Here is a 23646-nt window from a genome sequence, read left to right as displayed (position 1 = left end):
TAAACGTCTTAAAATTAAGAAACATTAACAAATCAAAATCTCTCTTTAAGCTATTCTCCAAACCAGATATTAAGACGCACTTTTCAGTTGAAACAATCAAAACACTGAGTTCCTTCAAATCAAGGCTAGAAACCCATTTCTTTATTGTTGCTTTGTATTCATAATGGTGAGTAAATTGATCTATATATTTAATGTTCATTTGTTTCATGATGGCATTTCGTTAGCCTAATAGCATAATTAGCTAAGTCCCATTTTACAATTAAAGTGTCAGGAATACAACAGACCCCTTTGTGTTTAGAAAAGTGAGACTTTCAGCTGCTTCCATTCACTGACACTTTTTACATGACCACTTCTGTTGCTTGTGAATATTTTCCATGATTTTCTTCTTAGTCACTGAATTAATGATGAAGATCTTCCCATTATGTCTTTTTCGGTATCCATGGTGTTATGCATAAGATCAGTGTTTGGCATGTAATGAAATTAGACTATTGGTTGCTTTGTTTGCATATTTTTCTCCATTCTGGACATAAAAATGAACATAATTATCACAATTATCATTATCATCCACAAGTCTGAATATAACTGAAAATGGAAAGATAAAACCATAGTGCTTTAGATTTGATTTTCACCTCTGATGATTTGAGTAGTCTGTAAGTTCACACTTCAGCCTTTTTATTTTTCCCCTATAGATAAATCATGTCATATATATTTTTTAGCACAACATGCTATCATGTTCTGATCTAAAAATGGAGAAGATTTGAAAAAAAAAGAAGATGTTTCAAGACCTTCAGAAATAAAAAAAAATCATGATCAAAACCACTTTGGTTTGAAACCTTAGAATATATAACACGATTAGTGACTTCAGCAGGAAGAAAGTGCAAATGACACATTTTATTTAACATGCGGCATCATGTGGCTGTAACGCATCATCACACTTCTGAGTCATCTGTATTTTAAGCGCCTTTGAATCCCTAACAGCGACGCCACAGAGCTGATATTTATTGATGTTGCGTTGTGAGTCGCTGAGAGACTTTTTTCTTTTTTTTCGCAAATCAAACCCACAGTGAAGCTGTGCCAGAAATATCCTGTCAGACATCAGACAACGGGGACGGTTTTGTTTTGTTTTGTGTTTTTTATATTTTTTTTCCCTCCCCTCACAGAAATAAAAATTCGACATCACCAGACAACAAAGAGGGTTGAGAAATGTGAGGCACGCTGCCAGTTACTCTTCCCAATACAATTTGGGAAGATTCAGCGTGTGTGTGTGTGTGTGTTCATTTTGGGGTTTTTTTAAGCACAGGAAATCAGGAATAAGACATAAATAATTTCTAGATTCTCCAGTAAAACAGCAGCATGATCTAATATTAGCCCGGATGAGATGTGGACTGTAACATACTTTCGGTATAGATGGGCTCAGTGGATGACGCCATCTGTGCACAAAGCCTTTCTGTACTTATGTGCACAATCATAAATCAGGGTTTTGGCTGTTTGGATCCATGCTTTTTCTTTTTTTTCTTGTTTTTTCCTCACCGAGTATTTTGAGTTGGTTGCAAGCTCCTCCCCTTCTCTGAGCCAGCTGATCATTGGTTTTGGGTTTCCCTGGGCAGAGCAGCTGAGCAGAGTGCTTCCCCCTTCCTTCGCCTCCACATACTGCGGCGGCGTCGCTGTGAATGAAGGTGGGGCTGTAGAGACAGAGGGAAAAAAAACATGTACTTAAAGTCTGCATTACATTTGTTTTAATAAACAAACAGGTTAACTATTGTCTAATGCTCTGTAAGACGCAGAGTTTAGTGCTTCACCTCTTTGTGAGGACCGATCACAGCAGGATTACACCGGTTTTACGTTCCTTCAAAACCGTTGGGAGGTTCAGAGTTTTTCTCAATGAAAACACGATCAAATTTGATCTTTTAGGGGGTTTTCTCATCTCATAGTCAACTTTGTTTGCTTGGGGACCAAAAATGTGTAATTTGTTACATTTTCAGCTGCGCTGTGTCAAACGAACCAAACCCTCCTCACCTGTGGTGGCGCTGAACCACGGAAGGAAAATAACACAAGAACCTCTGAAGAAGAGATGGATCAACCTCTTTCTTCACAAAAAGTCAACAAACAATGATTAGTAGGATTTCTCTGTTGTCGCTTGTGAAAGACCACAAGCTATTTCTCCTGCTAGTGCCAGACTCTTTTGATTGTGTCTACCCAGAATGCCATGCGCTTTAGTTCACTTCCTGCTTTTAGAGCGGTTTCCAGTCCAGTTGGCATTCACACGTGTATTCAAATCGCACCAGAGTTCATGTCAACCTAACCGAGAGTGAGGTTTGTATGCAGACCTGAATTATCTTCTTTTTTTTTTTTGGTCCACTTCACAGTTTGATTCACGTCTCCCGAAACGAGCCGGACCTTTTCGGCAAGCGAACTGGAGTTTGGTTAAAGCGGATTGAACAGGGCTGGTGTGAATGCAACCTTAAAGTTTTTTTTGATTCCAGGAGGCATCTTCGTGTGGATAACAACTCGGCATCATTAGTGCTGTGTCACATAATCACAAGCTTGTTGCCAACAAAAAATTGTACTCAAAGAAAATTATTTTTCTAATGTGGTTAAAATAACATTCAGGTGCAGAAAAAGACTCTTTCCATTTTAGACGTTATCAAAACTCAAGTATGTTAAAAGGCACATCCCGCGTGCCTCAGGCTTTCATCACAACAAGCACATCCTCCCAGCTCCAAATGAAACGTGTTAATACGCCAAAATCAGTTTTACTACAAGAAACAACTTCACACATGTGCACAGCAAATAGATTTGTCCTATTTTTTTATTTTTTGTTTTACCCGTGTCTAAAATTAAACCTGACACCCACATTAGATTTACAAAAAAAAGAGAAAAAAAACATTATCAAAACCCTAGCTTTCCTTTAGACTAGTTATTAAAAAAATACTGTCTGTCACTAAATAAAGAGTTACTAATTATGTGTTTTACCCAGATATTTTCTGATTTATAATCACATTCAAGGCATCTGGAAGAGCCCACACAGTTCTAGCTGGTAAGCTGGTTTTCTAGTATTTAGTTAGTAAAACTGTTTTATAGGTCGATCGCAGTATTTAATGACCTGGGTTTTCCCCAACAATTCAGCTCCTGTGCTGTTAAAAATTGTTTTGTTCCTAACAAACTCTTATTGATTCTTCTTTGTATTTAATTACACTTTAAATGTTTCAGATCATCAATCAAGATGTCATCGTCAGGCAAAGATAACCAGAGTACCCTAATGACTCAAAACTCAGAGCAAACCATTCCTGTGATGTTTTCAAATTTTCTAACGAGACAAAATTTAAAAATGTTATTTAAGTCCTAGTTGTCTGCGCTTCTTACAGTATTTCACACTCTGGACGCTGTTTATAATGGAGGCATGAAATTCTTTTTCAAAGACTCCCAAGTCATTGCCTGCTATATTTTTACGACTAAAGCTATTGTGGGAAAGTGATGTCATCTCGTTTAGACCTGTTTGATTGGGAGAAATTCACATGGTTACGGTCTCATGTCCCAGGATGTTGTTTTGTTGTCTTTACTAAACGTCCATGCAGTTTTTAGAAAGAGGGAATTTGCGGCATGCTGTGTTTAATGCCTGGAACTGTTTGCAAAGAGACTTGGAGATTAAAGACATGCTCTCTTTGAACATTTTTAAAGAACATCTACGCAACTTAAGAGGCAGAAACATCTGTCTGGAAATATTTTTCCCACTCGGAAAAGAAAATGTTGAATATGTGATTTTCAGGAACCATTGGCCTTTACTGAACAGGAAATGGACCGGGAATGGGGACTCAAACCAAGGACTGTAGCCTAGCAACACATCTGAACCATCCAGTGCCTCTTGCTTTATTGTTGTGTGTCAGAAAACTCTTCTAAAAGATATTTTAATTTCTTTTAGGCTAAATAAAATTTAACACACACTTACACAACCTCACAATTAAGTAGGCATGATTAGGACTTGACAAAAGAATTCAGAACATCTAAATCGCTCAAAGCTTCACTTTCCTGAGTGAAGGTCACTGCTCATAATTCAATAATGAGAGAGAAAGAAAGCAAAACTAGCATTAAAGCAGCAATATGGAACTTACAGTATTTAAAAAATACTTTTTTTAACATATTTGCTAAAACTCTCACTGCCACCATAAGAGTATAAAATGAAACGGATAATCTGTGAAAAAGCAGAAGAGCTAAATTTTTTCACAGATCATCTATCTTTTAATGTACTGACGTGACATGGTGACAGTTTAAACAAATGCGTAAAAAAAAACACACACAATGTTTAATAAAAAAAAAATTTACATACTGCAGTTTTAAGGGAAAAACTGTTCCAATCAAACTAATCCTGTTTGAAAAAGTGTTTACTCCTTAAACCTAATAACAGCTGCCGTCAGGATTTGAATGCAAACTTTGTATTTTTGGTTGTGAATATAATTAGACTCGTGTCAAACTCAAAAGCTATTGGCTTATAAAGCTGCAGTAGGTGACTTTAATGAAAATAAGATTTTTTTTTTTACGTATTTGCTAAAATTATCACCATGTCGTGACAGTAAATGCGGAGATTTAAAAAAAAAAACACAATAGTAGCTCTGTAAAGTCATGGAGGAGCTTCACTTTTTCACAGATTATCTGCCAAACTGTCACAATATGGTGCCGTTTTAACAAGTGCTGGGGGGAAAAAAACATATTTTTGTAAAAGTTACATACTGCAGCTTTAAGGTAGAGCTATACAACCTTTTTGCTAAAGATCCACTCAGGTGTTTTAACTTTTTCAAAATGATCAGAATGAAACCTAAACATTTCCCTGCAGCTCTTTTGTAACGCGTTTGTGTGTTTTTGAGTTGTTAACAGAGGGACAGCAGAGGTATGCAAAAGCAATTAGACCCTACAGTTGCTGCTCATAATGGTCGGTGATGTGACAGCCACCAGCTGCACGCCGGACATGGATCTGAGTGGATAACAATCCCACTTACATCCTTCCTATTTAGCAAAAAAAAAGAAAAAAAGACAACGCTTTGCACCATCGCTGTGCTTCCACCTGATGTTTCTGAGCTCCTTAAACAGCCGCCGCCGCCGCCGCTGTACTGCTAATCATTTCCTCGAGGCCACCAAACTGCAGCTCTTTCCTTTCTACATAACATTTTGATTATAAATAGTCACACCGAGTTCGGTTAAATAAAAAAATAAGAGCGCTTTGGTGAAAAATGGGTCAGCTCTTGCCGCTGGGAGTGCTGCCATGCTTCAGACTGCACACAAGCACCTGGCATGGAATAAACAAATTACCCAATTAGCACTTTAGACATCTGTCTGTCCGTACTGGCCTTTTGCTCTCTAACACCTATTACATTACATGATACAGTTGATTAAAGGAGATTCCTATAGAAAGTACCAGTGAAGTATCCTTCACCCTTTGAAGATGATTGGTAGATAGCTGACAGAAACTGGTTTTAGGTTGTATAAATGTAGTTTTTGATTGATTCTCAAAGTGACTCTACGCTGCTGATAATTACGTCGTTTGATCGCCCCTCTATGTGCCGTGTGCAACACTTAGCTTCGTTTCCACTTTCCTCCAGGGAACAAGCATCAGCTGACAGGAAGTAGGTGACAAACGCGTTGCTGTGACAGCAGCAGATACATCGGCCCACCTGGGAATTGTTTCACATCGTCAGCTGCAGCTCCACACACAGGAAGCGTCACCACGGACAGGGGGAAACATGGGAATTACACAAAATAAGAAGAAGAAAAAAAAGCAGCATCCGGCGCAGTAAACCCCTGCCCTACTTACAGCTGCTCTGCATCAATTATCTACATTAAAAAAATGCTTGAAGAAGTTATGCTCCTTCTGTTCGTCTCTGTAGACCAACATGGCACAACTTGTTCAAAAGCTTTAAAGCCGTTTCACATCTCTTCAAGCATACTCTTTTTTTTTTTTGCCTTTCTTTTTTGTGCCCCTAAGAGAACGCAGCTACAGAAAGAACAATTTTTTTTATTGGTTTAACAACGTGAAGTTGAAATGCTTCAATATGAGAAGTAAAAAGCATTCAAGGACAAGTTCCTGTCTCAACTAAAACTGATGCAGTTAACAGAATTCAGAATATAATTGATTTTTAAAAATCTTTTACACAAATTCTTGACATGCTGGACAGTAGGTGGTACCCAAACTGGCAGCAGTATTCAATTTTAAGATAAAAAAAACACTGCAATTTGTTTTTGTACATATGATGTGCAACTCAAAGTCCTCTGCCCTTTTCCTCACAAGCTGTCTGAATTAGAATCAGTCTAAACATTTGCTGTGTTTGAAAATTGGGTTCAAACCTAGATAAAATAACCAAAGTACTTTAGCTAGACTAAGTAGATAGCTATTTTACTAAATAGTCTAGCTAAAGATGCTACTTTATGTAGACAAGCTAAACTTGCAGTAGTTGGTTTATCTGCACTAGCTGGCTTAAACAGCTAGCTAGCTTAAGATAACTGGCTAGTCTAGCTTAAAGTCAAGCTAGACAGCAAGCTTAAACAGCTATGTAGTCTAGTTAAAGATGCTACTTTAGTTAAACAAGCTAAACTTGTAGTAGCTACTTTAGCAAAGCTGGCTAAAGTAGCTACACTAGCTAGAGTAACTACTGCAAAACAGGACACTTTCTTATTCGATTACAAGCTAAACTTGTAGTTTTTACTTTCGCTTCTCTCTGGCTAAAGTAGTTAGACAAGCTCAAGTAGCTATTACAAGACGGGATAATTTTTTTTAATTACTCGATTAACGGGCCAGAATAATCTTACTCGATTACTAAACAATCACCCCTAGATGAGTGTATGTAAGCTTCTGGTCAGAACTGTACTCATTTTATTGGAGATTTATGTTTTTAATTCCATGCATTAGTAAAAGTAAATCAATGTGCGAAACAGGAAGAAAAATGAAAGAAACGACAGAGCCTTAAAGGTCAGCAACAAACAAGGTTCAGTCTGAGACCCGAATGTCAGATTATTACTCACTAAGTGGCACGGTTGCGGGATTTCATTAATGATGTTTTCGGGCAACTTCACGAAGTAACAAGAAGGAGGAAGACGTAGTGGATGAAAGAAAGAACGATGAGACAAAGAAGTGCCGGAGGACAGAGACGGAGCGAGAGAGACTGGCCTCAGTGTCTCTTCCGGGCACAAGGCCTTGCCATCTGACACCTGCCACTGAGCGGGCATGGAGTCCCTGTCCGCTTGGCAGGAAGTCGGTGCCCACGAACAGGAACACAAAGGAGGAGTTCATGCAAATACCAACGGCCAGAGGAAACGAGTGTCCTTTAATGTCTGCTGGGCCCGGGCAAAGACGCCACCTGCTTCACCTCAAAGACTCCCATTTAGAGGACTACAACGACTCAGCTCCCCCGTTAGATGTTTCAAATACTGAACCAGCTTTCATATTGTGACAAACGAGTTCATATCAGTCCTGCTGCTGCACCTCAAAGAGTTGGGAGCTTGTTGCGAATATTAACGAGGCGGTTAACAGAGACACAGTTTGCTCAAACAACCAAATATCGACACAAACGCGCCCACAGATGCTCCCGAACCTCCCAAAACGGCACAAAAGGAGCGCGGAGGACCCTGAGCGGCGCAACGTGACCCATTCAGCCAATTCAACCGGCAAACACAGATTTCCTATTAAAGCGGAGGGTAACGCGCAGGAACAAAAAACAACAGCATTATATTATTACAGCCATTTAAACAGATCAGCATTTTTATCCTAAAGTGGCTATGCAAGCAGTCGACGCTTCTCTACACATTACTTTACACACCACGCCTTGTGATCCTTATTCAGATGTGACAAGCGGTGGAAAAAAAAAGAAAAAAAAAGAAAAAAACATGCAAGAAATCGAAGGGAATATGCATGAGTTTCACGCAGCTCTCGTTAAGTTCACAGACCAAAAATATACGTGATTAACGGCACGTTGCCCCCCTCAAGTCACTCTGACGACGCAGAAGAGTGCAGGTTTCTGGAGTCTGTGAAGTTTCAGGAGAAATCAACACTTAGAGTCTTAACATTTCTCTGTTTTATCATCTCCAAGAACAAAAAAAAACTGCTGCTATACAACAAAATTAGAGCAGGAGGTGATCTCATTTGTGCTTACGTGCAGCAGCCTCACCTCGTACTGTCCTGTAAAACTCTTTATATGCTTCGAACCTCAAGTTAGAAGTATTTCTTGGAGGAGAATTTTATGCAATAAACCAACACAAAGTACTCCAAGGCTGTCAAGGAAAATTACTTTATATTTTTTGCTGGAATTGGGGAGAAACTGAAGCGATATCCCAATATCACAGGATTGAAGTATGAAAAATCTCACATGTGGAGGAAAAGCTAACTCTGCGCTGTCTCCATGGTGACTCTTGGTGATGGCAGCATCATGCTGAGATGACGCTTTTTCCAGACATGAAGCCATCCAAGAAGCTCGAGAAACACGACTTGCAATTTGCCGCTCACAGACAAGTCCGACAGCAACAAACTAAGTTATATTTTTGGCACAAGCAAAAAATACCTGGAATCAAATCAGGGAAAAGAAATTAACGGATTAAAACAAACTCCAGACCTGAATGAAAACTTTTTAAAAATGTATTGGCAACATTTTTTTAATTTAAGTTCATAACCATCTCCATCTGATCGGACTCAGCACCTGGAGCTATTTTATTTTGCACAGAATGCAGAAAAGAAACTTCAGTCTACTTGTGCAAAGCTGGCAAAGATACAACTATAAGACTAGCAGAGCAGGTGTCAGATGAATGGAGTTTCTGCAAAGTATTACCAAAGGGGGTTAGATCCAAAAAAATGCACAACATTAAGATGTTGCAATTAAAGAAGTTACATTCTACATCTTTTTGGATCTGCGTATCTAGGATAGAGCAAAAATAACATTTATTGCCACTGTGGGAAATTTTCAGGTGTAGCAGCAACAATGCATGAAGATTAACACAAAAATACAAATATAAAAGAAGAATTATGAATAAAATGCTGTGCAGTAAGGGTCAATTTACTACATAAAATACTGTGCAGCTATTAAAAACATTAAAGATAGCATACTCCAATCTAAAAAAAAAAAAAGAAGAAGAAGAAAAACGTGCAATTGAGCCGGATATTTATGAAAAAATCTACAAAATTTGCGTGTGTATTTAAGAAAAAGAATTTAGAGAAATAGTCTAAAACTGTATGTAGCAGGCGGCTTTGCGGAGCGTAATAAGACACAAGCGCATCCCTGTCTGTGATGCTCCGCAACAACGTGAAGGAGACACGCTTCACGCTGGATCCTCGGAGCCACTTGGGCATTCCAGGGAAATGCAAAGGTGCAGATTTTTTTTTTTTCCGCCTGCTCATCAGTTTGACGGCTCTCAGACCATCACAGACAAGCGGTGCTGGAACCGCCTGAAACTGGCCACAATCAATCCTCCCTCTGAGCAGCCTCTCGCTCCTTTATTACCCCTGGCGTTTTTGTTTTTTTTTTGTTTGTTTTTTTTTTGCTTTGTTTTGTTTTTTGAAGACGGAAAAGAAAGCTCTGTGAAGCATCATGAAAAAAATGCAAAACGGTTAATATCCATATATTGGCGCAGGAAGTCAGGTTTATGGAGAGGATGTGAGTGAAAGGCTCCAACCTATAGGGCCGGCCATGTTAATTGGCTCCCCTGTAAAGATGAGTAGCAAGCACTAACGTTGATAAATATTTTATTGCAGTAAAATACTCACAGTGGATTTTATAGAGGAAAAAAAAATCAACCTTTCATTGGAGTTTATTCATTAAGTAAGGGGGAAAAAGCATCTTTGAGGGTCCTAAAAACACCATATAAGTTTGATATATCATCATCACCACCAGTCAGACTTATTGGTACCACTGCTTCCTTTCCACAACCTCATTTTAGTCAATATCACTTAGTTTTCTTCTACATGATTTTACGAGGCTACAGAGAGATGTAAAGATTGGTCTCTTCAGATCAGTGTTTCTCAAACTTTTTCAGGCCGAGGACCACATAACCCATTTCACACCTCATTTGAAATCGCCCCACAATAACTCAACATCTCAATATATACAATCTGAACTGAAAGTATACGTCTCTTAACTCACTTATTGTCATGAACGATTCTACTTGGGGTAATTTGGGTAATTTCTAAGCTTTTCAATGATTTCAAACACATGAATAAGTTGCTCTTTACTATAAGTATTGTTTGAGGATTACCTGTAATTTAAAAGAACAATTAAAGAAAAAAGACTTGAGTTGCTTTGGCAGAAACAAAAATCCTCTTCTGCACCATTAGATGTAAAAAAATATATATATATAAATATACATATTTATTTATCTATCTATCTACTGTATTTAATTTAATTTAAGTAAAATAACAATAGCTGTTGATGTATGAGCAGATCATCATAAGTCACACACACACATACACACACACACATGTTTGTGTTGCTATCTTTGTGGGGACTTCCCATTGACTTCCATTCATTTCTACAGCCTAAACCTTACCTTTACCCTTTTCCTAACCCTAACCAAAACTCATTTCATACCTTAGCCCTAAATCTGACCCCTGACCCAAAAACAAGGTTTCCCCTTGTGGGGACCAGGCTCCGGTCCCCACGAGGAGCAATTGCTCCCCACAACGTAGTATATGTCAGGAAAATCGTCCCCACAAGGTATTAAAAACAAACGCACGCACACACATACACACACACACAGGGTTTTCTAATTAAAAGTTTAACAAACTCTCAAATTCCAGTTAAACCAGATTTATTGAACAAATCTCTTAAATATTTGTATTCAATACACAAATGTGTTTTTTTTAATTATTTTTATTGTTAAAGTAAGCAAAGTTGTACCATCTCTCCAACTACAAATTGACTTACCAAAGGATGAAGTGAGTTGTCATCATCTGGTATGAAGATGTGATGTAGAAGAAAACAAAAAAAGCTCAATGCTGTGTCCTTGAAGCGATAAATATTTTTTTCTCTGTGAAGCTCAATGGGCTTATTCAACAAAAGCACATCCTAGTTTTCTCCCTCCTTCACACGAGCACGGCCATTCACGCAGGCCGATGACTCACCGTTGACCGTGAGGTGCACCCAGCTGCCGTTGTGGAAGGTGTCGTACTGTTGCTCCAGCATCAGGACCCTGCACTCGTACCAGCCCTGGTCCTCGGAGCGCACCGGGTCAATCTGCAAGGAGGCCTTCCCATGCAGAGATGCTCTACCTGCAGACAGAGTTGGGGGGGGGAAAGAGAAAAGGAACGCTGAGTTAACCTCGGCAACGTCATAAACTTTTTTTTTTTTTAAGGCATGTCTTTTTCCACAGCATATGCCGCCATGAACTTTGCTGCTTTGCAAAAAGAAACATAATTATCTAAAAAGTGTCCGAAATTGCTGAATGTTTATTTCCTTAACGTGACTGTTTGGATGTTGTGGTTTTAGGCATGACGTAATCCCGTTTACTGTGGGACATTCCGTATCGTCCTCTGCCAGGGCGATGTTTAAAGGTTGCAAACATCAAACAATTTACTGTCATTTTTTAGAATTGATTCATAGTCTGCTTTATGGAAATTTAGTTCTTCGAAGCCTTTCTGCAAGAAGGAGTTTGCGCCATTATTTTTGCTTTGATCTGGGGTCATAATTTGGGATGCAGCGATTCACTTTTGTCACTTCCGATATCTGCAGATATCTGAGGTTTGGTATTGGCCGATACCGATGCGATACAAAAGAACAGTTACGAATCGATTTAAAATGTTTCTTTCTTTTGTTTTTTAAACACAGACATAAATGTACAGAGTTATGCATCTATTTGATAACTCTGCACCAGTTCAGCATACTTAAATACACCAATAGCTTCACAAGCTTGGACAAACATGATACAACAAACACAACATTTATTTGTTCAGTCTTGTTCAGCAATTATGAGCATAACAGCCAATGTGAAATAAATAAAGAAACAATAGATTGACCTTGGTCAAACATAAAAATTAAACTACAACAAACCTTTCAAATGGTCCTTAAAGTGCAATTAGGAATTCTAAATATTGTCTAAAATAAATAATAAAGCATGACATCGCTCAAAGCACAAAGCATAGAATTAGACAGAATATATCGCCCCTCATCTGGATTGGGAACATTGTCACCGATAACCCGATCTAGAAATGTTTTCGATATTGGGACCGATTCAGATATTCATATCGGATCGGTGGTTGTAAGCTACCATGTTTTAGGATCTAGAGATCAAAAGCAAACGTAAATATAGCATTTACTGAAATTTAAAAATGTTTAGGAAAATTGTTTTTCACATATGAGAGTCAAACTAATATGTTTAATGTTAAATCTTTTTAAAAAAAAAACAGATTTTCAGTTTGGAAGCTTTTGCAGCTTAAAGTCGCTGTACCATTTTAGTAAGACGTCAGGGTCCTGCTGGCAGGTTTATGTCAATAAATCATAAACTATGTTCAAACCAAGTGAGCCATCCCATCTGGGAAACGTAACATAACTACTGCTATAACTATTTAAAGATAACTTAACAGCCATGTGGCTCCAGAATCAGGATTTAAACATGAAGCTGTCTGGAAGACGCACCTTCGTCTGAATTAGCATAAATCATTTGATGTCATAATGCAAGGGGGGGGGGGAATGTCAGTCTTGGACTTCACAGAAGTCATATTTCTCACACAACTTTCCCATCCTCGACTCTTCCTACTTCAAGGCTGGGGATAAATTGGAATTCTAAAAAAAGGAGGAAATCTCAAGGGATGAGAGATTTAAAGGAATGCAGGCGTATAGCAGAAACCTTCAGCTGCTGAGCGAGCCGCCAGCACCTCCGGCAGCCTCTGACAGCCCGGCAGACTTCTGCTCTGTCTGACAAGTGTTCAGAAAAATGGGGGCGTTTTTTTTCCCCAAAAAAACTTTGATGTGTAGATGTACTGTAAGTACAGCTTCCTGTCACTTCAAAGCGAGTGTCAGGCAAACAGATCGACGTTGTGGGAGGGCTGAAATTGCTCTCCCAGCAACGACGCGGCATTAGTCAGGTACTAAAGCCGAGCACAGCTTTCCTACTATATATATATATATATATATATATATATATATATATATATATATATATCAGAAAATCAATCCAGCAAACAGGAAGTGGGAAGAATATCTTTTAGAAAACTCTGGATTTTTTTTCTGTGTGTTTTATTTCAAAGCTGTGATGTGCTGAGAGTGTGAGGAGATGGAGCGAAGCATCCCGATCACCCTGACCTCCAATTTGTCAGGAAGTGAAACGGTGCTGCTGTGAATAGAGTTTACAGGACTGTGTCCGAGTCGGGACCGGCCTCATGGGTACCGGGCGCCGCTCACACCATACAAGGTTCTGTCTCCTGGGACAGCAAAGCTCCTGGTTCAGATCACATCGCTGATTTGACCAAATCAGGAGAGGCCTTACAGCTACCAAATGTAGCGAGACATGACCAAAGAAGATCAGCATTCCTTCAAATTTGCGTGATGTTTCGCTTTTGTTCTGCTTCGGATTTATGCCAAACCATGGAGTTTGTGGTTGTCACATGGCAAAATGTGGAAAAAAGTTCAATTGGCATAAAAGTCTTTGGAGGAAACTGTCCTGTGTATCATGTCTTTAGGGGCTTTTTTTACTAAATGGCAAATGGTCTGGACTTATAGCGCTTTGCCAATCATTTTAACCACTCCAAAGAAAATGTAGGTGACTACTATGTGTCGGATTTTATACGCCGACACACAGATCGGTAAGCAACTTGGGGTTAAGTGCCTTAAATCAACATGTGACGAGAGGAAGCTGAAGTCGAACCTACAGCCTTCCAGTCACAAGACAACGACTTGACCCACAGCTGCCTCTACTCTGCACATACGTCCAATAATTTAGTTTGTGTAATCACATCATACCTCTATAGTGATACAACTGAAAGTGACCTGATACCAAAAAAAGAAAAAGGAAAACAAAAAAACAAAACACATTTTACCAGACAGTGTGGGAACAGCAGTATCTGACGATACATTTTCATGGGATGCACATCTGAATTATTGATTGCATCTTTGCTGGAGTGAGAAAACAAAAATAGATGTTTTTTTTTAATGCAATTGTTTCTTTTTTAGCTGCAGGGCAAAGTGGGAAAATGATCCAGCTTAACAGCAAGATATCAATTCTATACCCCCCATTTGGCAAAAATACCTGTTGCACTGAGAGCATTTCTTTCCAAATGAATTGTGAAAAAAAAAAAAATTGTAAGTACGGTATTTATAGAGATTTGCGTCTGGTTTGGGTAGCAGCTGGGTGATGGAATAATCACACATGTACTCTATTCATCAACTTTCCTTGCACCGAGCAAAAACAATTCATGGGAATAGCCCAAATGAGCTCAGAGACCACACCGAGCCATTAAGCGGCCCAAACGAGCGTCTCCTAAAGCCGAGTCCGGTGTCACCATGAACACGAAATCCCCAGAATGCACTTTAATCTACGTAATGAGACCGGCCATATTCAAGTTGCATCTGTTCGCCGATAATTCCTCGACGGCCGACTCCAAGCCACATGGCGGACGCCCACTAACGGCGTCCAAGCGAACATGGGGAAGTGTCAGAGAGTGCCGCTTGTTCAAAAACTCCCCGCCCCCGATTCAAGGAGGTTAGAGGGAGCAACGTGAAACGTTTCCATGCCTTTCGAGACCAACGCAAAATGGAGAAAGAAAAAAAAAGAGAGAGAGAGGGTTCTTGAGATGATGGTGCGTGTTCGTTTCAGTGAAGACCTGCTTCAAAAACCATAAGGAGCTGCAGTGAATTAATTACCAGTCACCTACTTTTCCCACCATTCATATGAATAAAACACATAAAAACCTGACTAGTTTAGGGACACGAGAAGTGAGTCTAAAAGCTGTTTTTTTTTTTTTTTCTTTTACAAGCCGTGTGTTTGCTCATTTATCCTTATTACGTGATCCAGGCTTTGTAACTGATAAAAAGTTAGTAAAAGGGACTCTTCTGATCTTCTTCACAAAAGCTTTCCTTTCAGAGATGCTAAAGAGGCGTGTGATGCTAACTTAAATGCCAGTTCTGTTAGCATCGCTGCTTTGATAGATATTTTAAGATTAAATGCAGAGTTCAGACTGTTCTGTTTCAGTATCTTGTTGACGGCACACCAGACCTCGGCGCTTTACAGTTCAGTATGCACAGATTTGCATATCTGCATATTTCTTTTTGCCATGGAGCGCATCTAAAATATTTCAGCTTAGGAAGCTAAAAACACCTAGCTTTAAACGACACTTTACTGGCTAGCATTTGTAACCAATCCAGGAGTGCCTTTCATTCTCCTTGGCACTGATTAGCTTTATCCTCAAGCACAATCATGGAAGACTGTAAAGATTAGCTTATGTGATAGTACCAAGATAGTTTTCGCTAGGGGTGAGCCAATCAATCGATCAGCCCAAAGTTTCTGAACTTTGGGTGATCGGTAATCAGTAATTGACCAATATTTGAGAAACCATATCTTTGCAAAGATCAGAAAATCCACCAACGTCTCTCTTTAGAAGCTTTTTTTCCCCGTAAACTGCAGTAGCTCATATTTTAGGTCGTTTTTAACCAGCCACAAAGAGGATGAGTTTTCTTTTTGGACTACAAGGGAAACCTAAAACTCAGGGCACTTTATTGGTGGTTTAAGTTGTTAGTTTGTCCTCAACTGACGTCAAACCTTGTGATTTTGTAGAAGCAAAATACAGCTGTGCACTACCTCATGTTAAGCTAAAAAAAAAAAAAAAAGTTTGTATTGTTTCACAGGGATTGTTCAGGGTTTTTTTACTGACAGAGTCAATTATAACAGAAAATATCATTTAAAAAAAATTATATTAGCCAAAATTGGAATTGGCAGGTCAGGTTTTTTTTTTAAAGATTGCTGTTTTCTGGTCAATCACCAATCTTTTAGGCAACAATACTTAACTCTGCAAACATCAGGGTCCACTGTACTTCCTGTCAGTCTGTATCCTATGCAGACAGCAATGAGAACGATTGTAGTTTGGGAAGACTGACTCAGGGTTTTGACATATTTTACATTTCCAAAACTCTCCAGAATCAAACTTCTAAATTTGTTTTCAGGTTTTTTTAATCAGATAAAACCTGAAAAAACAACAAAGCTCCATCTCAAAATGTATAACAGTCAAGTGAACCGTGAGTATTATGCTGAACTAAATGCAGATTCTTCTACAGCTTATGAACTTTGATACAATATATTACCAAAAGTATTGGTCACAAGTTCAGCCATGAAATTTCCTCACTTCTAGATGTTTCATAGTCAACCATTAGTGGAATTATGACAAAGTGAAAGGGACTGGGAGCAACACCAACTGGACCGCAGTGTGGTAGCCTACATAAAACCTCGGGGCGGGTCAGCAGATGCTGAGGAACATGACGTCCAAAGGTCTCCTACTATCTGCGGTCAATGGCTGCACGACTTTCAAACCTCTGATTAGCTCAATGTCACAGAGAGGCCCAAAGTGTTACATCACCAAGTACAATTTTCTCCCTCCCTACCTAAAAGAAATGAAAAAGCAAGTTTCAGATTTTTCAAAATTGAGAACCAACTTGTTATTTGGTAATGAACTCTTTAAGTAATACCATTTCATTTGATTGTCATAAAACCCCCTTTACTATTATTATTATTATTATTATTATTATTATTTATTACTACTGCTATTATTATACATCGCTCAGCAGTCTGGTCCAAACAAGCTGCGTTTTTCTTTTGACAGAAACCCAAATTTATCAAACATCAAACAGCAGGCAAATAGTTAACATTTAATGTGCTCTTTTATTTAGCCAATAAAAGGCCACATATTTCCTCCAGGAGCTGGTATACTTAAACCAAAGCAAACACTGAATTAACATTTAAGGGTTATAGCAAAGTGACAACATTCGGAGGAGAGAGAAAAAAAGAAGAAAAGAAAACGAAGCCAAAAGCTACAGTTTTAATGAGCCTAGCGGTGCTTCTTAAAGGTCCCAGAGTTTATTAATGTGGAGCTTCTGCACATATTCACAGTTTGACACTTGAGTTAATTGTGAATACTTACGAAGTCAACCAAAACTAAACAAAGGGAAGAGTTAAGGTCTTGCAGTTATTAATGACTGACATTTTGCAAAACTGAGATTTTCTGACATGTTTCCGACTTTCAAGCTTCTTGTGGAAAGAAAAAAAAAAGATCTTTAAAAACTGCCTCCATACATTTTGGTTCGACCTACATTAGTCTAAATGAACCAAAAAGAATCAACAGAACCAACAGTGGTGGTCTGAAGCAGAGGGGATGAACATCTCCAGTTCAGGCAGCAGCAGGGTGGAACAAGCTGCACGAGGACTGGGTGACCTGTGAGCGCATCGCCCACTGAAATACCCCGCTGCTTGCTGAGAAGAGTAAAAAATTATTTGTGCTTTCACATCAGGTTCTCCAGCAAAACTAGAAAGAGTGGCTAGATTCAGTGCTGGTTTTCTAAAGAAGGGTTTCTGGAGGCGTGAAAACTCAGTAAACGTTGACAGAACCAGAAAGCTAGCATAGCACACATGTACACTACACTACTACACTACATCGACTACCGCTGCATCTTGGAACAGACTGTAAAGTATTATTACTGGTATTTGAAATAAGGGAGCACTAAGGTCGGTGATGCAAATATTGAGCAACACTTCCTTTTGTTCAGAATCACAAAGTCCATGTTTTCATTTCTGTCTTATGTTGTTTTATTTCTAATTTTTAATTTTATCATTAGCATTATTTTGTTTGTTTCTATAGATTTTCAGTGTTTCCCCTTCCCTCCTGCTGTGTCGTCTCTAAATTACATTAATACATATCCTCATCTTTTTTAAAAAAAAGAAAATAACAATTTGTATCTGATTTCAAACACTGTCAACACTCACCTGTTATTTTATCTACCTTTTGAATGCCTACTACAGACAGATGAACCAATTTTTCAAACTACTAAACTTTTTCTTTCTTAACTTAATAGATCAAAGCACACATCGATGTTCAGTGAATACAACCACTCATCTTATGTTACAATTAAAAAACTTTTAATCCAATTTGTGTAGCTGAACTCTGGTGATAATTTTTTTTTTTCCTGTACACTATAGATAGTAAATTCTTCACATTTTCTACATCTCACATGGAGGTTTCCGGCCCACTCCGCTGGCTGTACGCGCTCTGTGTTGCATTGTCACTGGAGTGTGCAGGAAGCCATGTATACACCATGCAGCATTAAACTGCTGAGACTCTCTTATTTCCCCTCTGTTCACCCAGACGCAGCAGATGCCTCTCTGCAGGCCCGAATGCCGTGTTCATGGAGCAAAATGCAGCTAAAAGCCCAGCAACGTTACTCTCTTTACGACATAAAGACCTCAGCGCGTCATTTTTTTTACAATATACATAAACACCATTGAGCTTAAGTACTGCACAGGGACAAAAAAAACATCTATGTATGCAATCTGTGGATTATTAGTAGTCGGACATTGTTCTGTTCCCACTTCATAATGAGGTTTGCAGCAGCAGCAGAAGACGAAAATGGACTGCATAAACTCTGCACTGTCCCTGTGGAAATATTTAATTATGTCAAGCCATGCTAAACAGAGATAAAACACACAAAAAAAAACAAGAATAAAAAACAATTTGAAGAGTTCAGAGTTACAGGTTTAGATTTGCTTCCCGCTTTTAAAGATACAGCTGTCAAATTTTAGCCCAATTTATGTTTGTCCCAGTGAGGAAAAGACGTGATTTAAAACCCCAGAGTCTCTTTGTACGACTCGTTTAGCCCCGAATCCCTCTGACTAAATTTAGATCATATTTTGCCCAAGCTGCTTAGTTGTGTGAGTCTTAATTTATATTCCACACAAACAACTGAAAACATGGAAGATCCACAAGCTGATAGTGAAGATCATAGGAGAAAATGCCAGGGAGCAGCAGCGGACGAGGGGGGGAGTTTTACATCGATTTAAGGGCTTGATTTATGGACTGAATGTTTTTTTCAGACAGTTTTCATAAGAAAATGTTGTGGCTTTATTATTTTCCAAAAATACAATCATGAGTCAGCTCAGAGTACAAAAAAACCCCACAAAGTAAGGGAAAAAATAGATAAATAAATAAGAGAAAACCCTAAATGTAATCCTATTTAACATATCACAGAAATACCAGATATGAAATATTGAGGACTGGCAACAAAAGGTCAAAGTTGAATAGATTTTTTTATTTTTTATTTTTAGATGGACGGATCAACTGATGAAACTCCACATTATTCAGATTATGTATTATCTCTGCGATGGCGACACAAATGTCTGTACTTATTATTCTCATAAAAAAATTGCCACAAAATACTTGTCAAACAGAGAAAGGTAGTTTAGTGATAGAAAAAAAATAGACTGCCGTGACAGGAAGAGGGGCTCTGATGGATGCCAAAGAGAAATGAGAAGGTGCGGCTGCCGTCCGGGTATCGACACGATGAAAAATGCGCGTCGAAACCTCAAATATTCATAATCAATGCACATTGAAAAGGGTGAGGAGTTCCTCAGCGCTAATTCCCATAAACATGCGATGAAGAAGCTCCGTTTCATCGTGTGGCAGAACCAGAGCTGTGGTACGTCGGAGAAGTTTTTATGCTGAAACACAATAAACTTGAATGTTTTTTGTGTTTTTATGTCAAAGAAAAAAAAACTCGCATAACTGTAAATCTGAAGGAAAGAGAAACGAAGTTTTCAAAATTCTACAAATAGAAATATAAAAAGTGAGGTTTTCTTCCCGCATAGGAAATACAGGTCAGGCTTGTAGAAAGTGTCACTTCTGATTGCAACTGGCTTGAAACAAAAGGAAGTTAAACAAATGCATGCCACACTTTTAGGATATTTGGCAAGGAAATTAATAATTTTTAAAAAACTATTCATCCTTTTCATTTCACTTCACAATTACTCACTACTTTGTGCTGATTTGTCTCATACGTTCCAATAAAATACCTGGGGGTTTGGTATTTTATTGGGGCAGAAAAACGAAAAACTTAAGGTATGCACACTCTTACAGGGCTCTCTGTATGACCAGACAAACTTTCCAAAACCCATTTCTAATTTCGTGGATATTTTTGGGCCCCTGTTTATTAACATGCAGTGTGAAATTCTGTTGACAACTCTGCATCTGCTGCTGTGTAAACAGTCATTTGGCTTCCTCACAAAAAAAGAAAAAGAAACCAAAAAAAAACTTCCTCCTTATTTATTCCAAGACAAATCATATCACAAAGGATTCAAAACCTAGTGGACACGAAACTCTCGATGCGGCTCATTTCTGCGTACTTTCAGAGGTGGATTAGGCAGCTTTGGCCGCCGCCCGGTCTTACCAGTGTACTCTGGGTCCACATGAGGAGGGTAGAAGCGGAAGTTGATGAAGAAGGGGATAGGCACTCCGAACTTGAACCACTCCACCACATAGGGGGGCTGCTGGCCGTCCAGGGGAGGGGACACGTCACACCCCAGGATCACGCTCTCTCCAGCGCGCGCCGTCACAAACCGGGGCTCCTCTCTCACTCCGTGGGCACCTAGACGGCAGCAGAGGGCGTGCTTTGATTAAACCAGTCCTCAACTCTAAACAGTAAAAGCTTTTCTTTTTATATTTGTTAAAACTCTCACCATTTTGTGGCAGAACGTCATGAGACAGCTAATCTGTGAAAAGATCGACTTCCTCCACCTCCTCCCTTAGCTAACCCATCTGAGAGAATGCACGTCCCGAGCAAAAACAACCAATCAGAGCCAGGAGGGGGGTCTCAGCGCTGTTAATCATCCTCAACCTCATGTATGCACCTCTAAATGTTCTAAAGGCAGAGAAACAACTTACCGTTACAGGAAAACAGCTCATCTGCCATCATCAGAGGCTATGCTAACTAGCCTGAGCATTCACAAACAAGCTATGCTAGCTGCCACAAGAGAGTGTGATTGACGGCGCCAAGACCCGCCTCCTCGTTCTGATTGGTTGTTTTTAGTTAGCCCTGGGAGAAGGTAAAGGTCTATTTTTTCTTCTTTCACAGATATTGTCACACCATACTGTCACAACATAGTGACAGTTTCAACAAATAGATACAAACATTTTTTTCATAAAAGTTACGTACTGCTTCTTTAAAGGTTTAGTATTTTTTAAAAAACTAAACATTTCAGATCAGGATGGAATTTAATTTCAAAGGCAATTCTAAAATTATTTTTAGTCATTAAGAAAATTTTCAAAATCAATATTGTAGCTACAGTCAAACAGGCTGAATTGTGATGCTCTGGAGGTGTTTTCTGCTTCAGGACGTGGACAACTTGCAATACATGACTGGGACAATTCCTTCTGCTGCAGCAAAAGAAAGATGTACAAGAGCAAGCTAACATCTCAGTAGCTTAAAATAAAGTGGCTTAGTCAAAGTCTGAATTGCAATCCATCTTAAGTTATGATTTTATGTAATAAAGCCACAGTGTACTTTTATATATATATATATATATATATATATATATATATATATATATATATATATATATATATATATATATAATTTAATATAATATGTACTTTTATGAATAAAAGTACACTGTGGCTTTATTACATAAAATCATAACTTAAAAGAAGACATTTTCTATATTTTGAGGTTATTTTTCAGAGATTAAAATAAGTCAAAACTGAAGAAAATTTTAAGGTTGTAAATACTTCCAGCACTAGATCAACAACTCAAAATATACAAAATATAAATAATTTTTGCGTGGGTTCAGTGTTACTCTAGTGTAGCGTCTGAATACTTTCAGTCCGCGTGGGGAAACCCTCCACCCTGGCCTTCCCTCACCCACCGTCCCGTATCGTCATCTGTCACCCGCATCTGTTGGTGAATATTTCACGGCCGTGCCGTGCCGTACAATAAACGAGCTGCCAAGAGGCTCCATTGATCCAAGCTGGCCGCTGCTCAGACGAGCTTTACTATTAGCACCACCAAAGCCTGGCGCCTCGCCACCGATGTCCTGGCAAGCGCCGCAGAGCGTTGACCTATCAGATGACTCAAAGGTCGGCGTACCTGCCTCAGCAGAACGCTCACTCTGGGAATGGATTTTTCTCTCCAGCCATCGCCCCCGCTCCCTCATTGAGCGGCCGGGGGCCGGCTGCATCTCTGCCGTCAGAGCGAGCGTTGACTGTCGACCCCTCCTCCTGTCCGGAGAGGGGGATGATCGCTCCGGGGGAAATCAGGAGACATGCTGACATTCCCAGCTGAATAACTTAAACGCTTTCATTAGCAGGATCGTTTGCATGATCAGGGCAGATTTTTACCTTAAAAGAAAAAAAAAGTCTCTACAAGACATGGAGGTTTTATGAGCTCAAGCATGGGCTGCTGTTACCGTCTGAAATGATGTTAAACAGCCTTTTCCTGCTGCGTAAAACAGAAACCGCGGGGTGATCTGGAAGTATTGCCTTTCTGACTGAAATTAAAACCCAAATATTTTCATCCGGTTCCTCAGTCTGAAAAAAAATTAAAGCCTTAACTCCACCCCTGCAGGCCATATGCACCACTTAGTGATTGTGTTTACCAGTTTAATCTGCATTATCCTGTGACAGAGTTAATCCACTTTATTCATTTCAGCCAGCACACATTCTGGGCAGAAACAGAGCAGATTTAATCAAATTGCACATTTTAAAGCAGAGATGTGTTCTGCCCGTCACAGGCCTCTGTGCTGGAATCTGCTTTGCTGTTTGTCCCTCTTTGCTGACGATTAAAAAAAAGCCGTGCGATACCAGTCGAAGCTCTTAACATGAGCAACAAGAAATTCATAAAATGCCTTTATATTACTTATTAAACTACAGATTGCTCTTTAATTAGTACATTTGCTCATCTTAAACATAGAAATTGCTCATTTCAATAGAGAGGCAAAGGTATATCAGCTATATTTTGTCAGAAACTAAAAAGAAATGTCAGCGTTTTCCAATAAGTGAACACATAATTACAGCACTGTTATGTTGTTATGAGAACAGTGTTGTTCTCATAACAACACCCTTCAGTGTGGAAGTTGTTACAGCAGGAACAAGCCTCCAATGTACCCATGTTCAGTATCAGAGCTGGTATAAAGTCAGGTGAAGTACAAAAGCTGATTGAAGCGTCTAAAGAAAACAGAAGCTGTTAATTATAATCATGGAGTAAAGTGTCAGCAAACAGGAAGTTGAACACCAAAACAAGTGAGCATTGGTTTAACAGTAAAGAAAGAAACTGTGAGAAATACTGTATGTAATTAAGTTTGTTTATGGTTTATGTAATTTAGTAAAAGGGTTTTAATACCATCATATTTATCAGTCAATTTTCATTGCTTTATATGCTAATTAATGATATGTCAATGGCTCAGTCAATTTACAAACAACAAGCTATTGTCATTTATTGTTTTTTTTTTTCATTTATTCTCATTATTAGCTCTTAACAGCTAATTATAAGTTTCTCTAATATTTTTCTTGATCTCTCCTGTGTTGTTTAGACTTCATAATTTTGTTTCCGAAGGCAAATTGTTGCCCTTATTATATTTGGGATTATGGGATTAAAGGGGCCTCAACATACATACATTTTTGTTCATAAAAAAATGTAAAAACATTTTTGATTTTCTTCA

General features: G+C 38.8%; 1 protein-coding gene across 1 annotated transcript in view; it reads right to left on the bottom strand.

The window, feature by feature from the left end:
- The window catches only part of igsf9ba (immunoglobulin superfamily, member 9Ba), a 49449-nt gene extending 27282 nt beyond the window's left edge, over window positions 1-22167 (bottom strand). The window contains exons 1-4 of the mRNA XM_088012149.1: window positions 21879-22167; window positions 20382-20579; window positions 11090-11380; window positions 1531-1682 (exon numbers count right to left, since the gene is read on the bottom strand). Coding sequence (XP_087868275.1) covers window positions 1531-1682; window positions 11090-11380; window positions 20382-20579; window positions 21879-22167 — 930 coding nt within the window. The remainder of the gene's footprint in view (window positions 1-1530; window positions 1683-11089; window positions 11381-20381; window positions 20580-21878) is intronic.
- Window positions 22168-23646: the final 1479 nt, after the last annotated feature.

This window comes from Poecilia mexicana, unplaced genomic scaffold (assembly GCF_051168715.1).
Source record: "Poecilia mexicana isolate PSO_F unplaced genomic scaffold, ASM5116871v1 scaffold_13, whole genome shotgun sequence".
Taxonomy (NCBI): Eukaryota; Metazoa; Chordata; class Actinopteri; order Cyprinodontiformes; family Poeciliidae; genus Poecilia; species Poecilia mexicana.
This window is presented reverse-complemented; position numbering and strand designations above follow the sequence as displayed.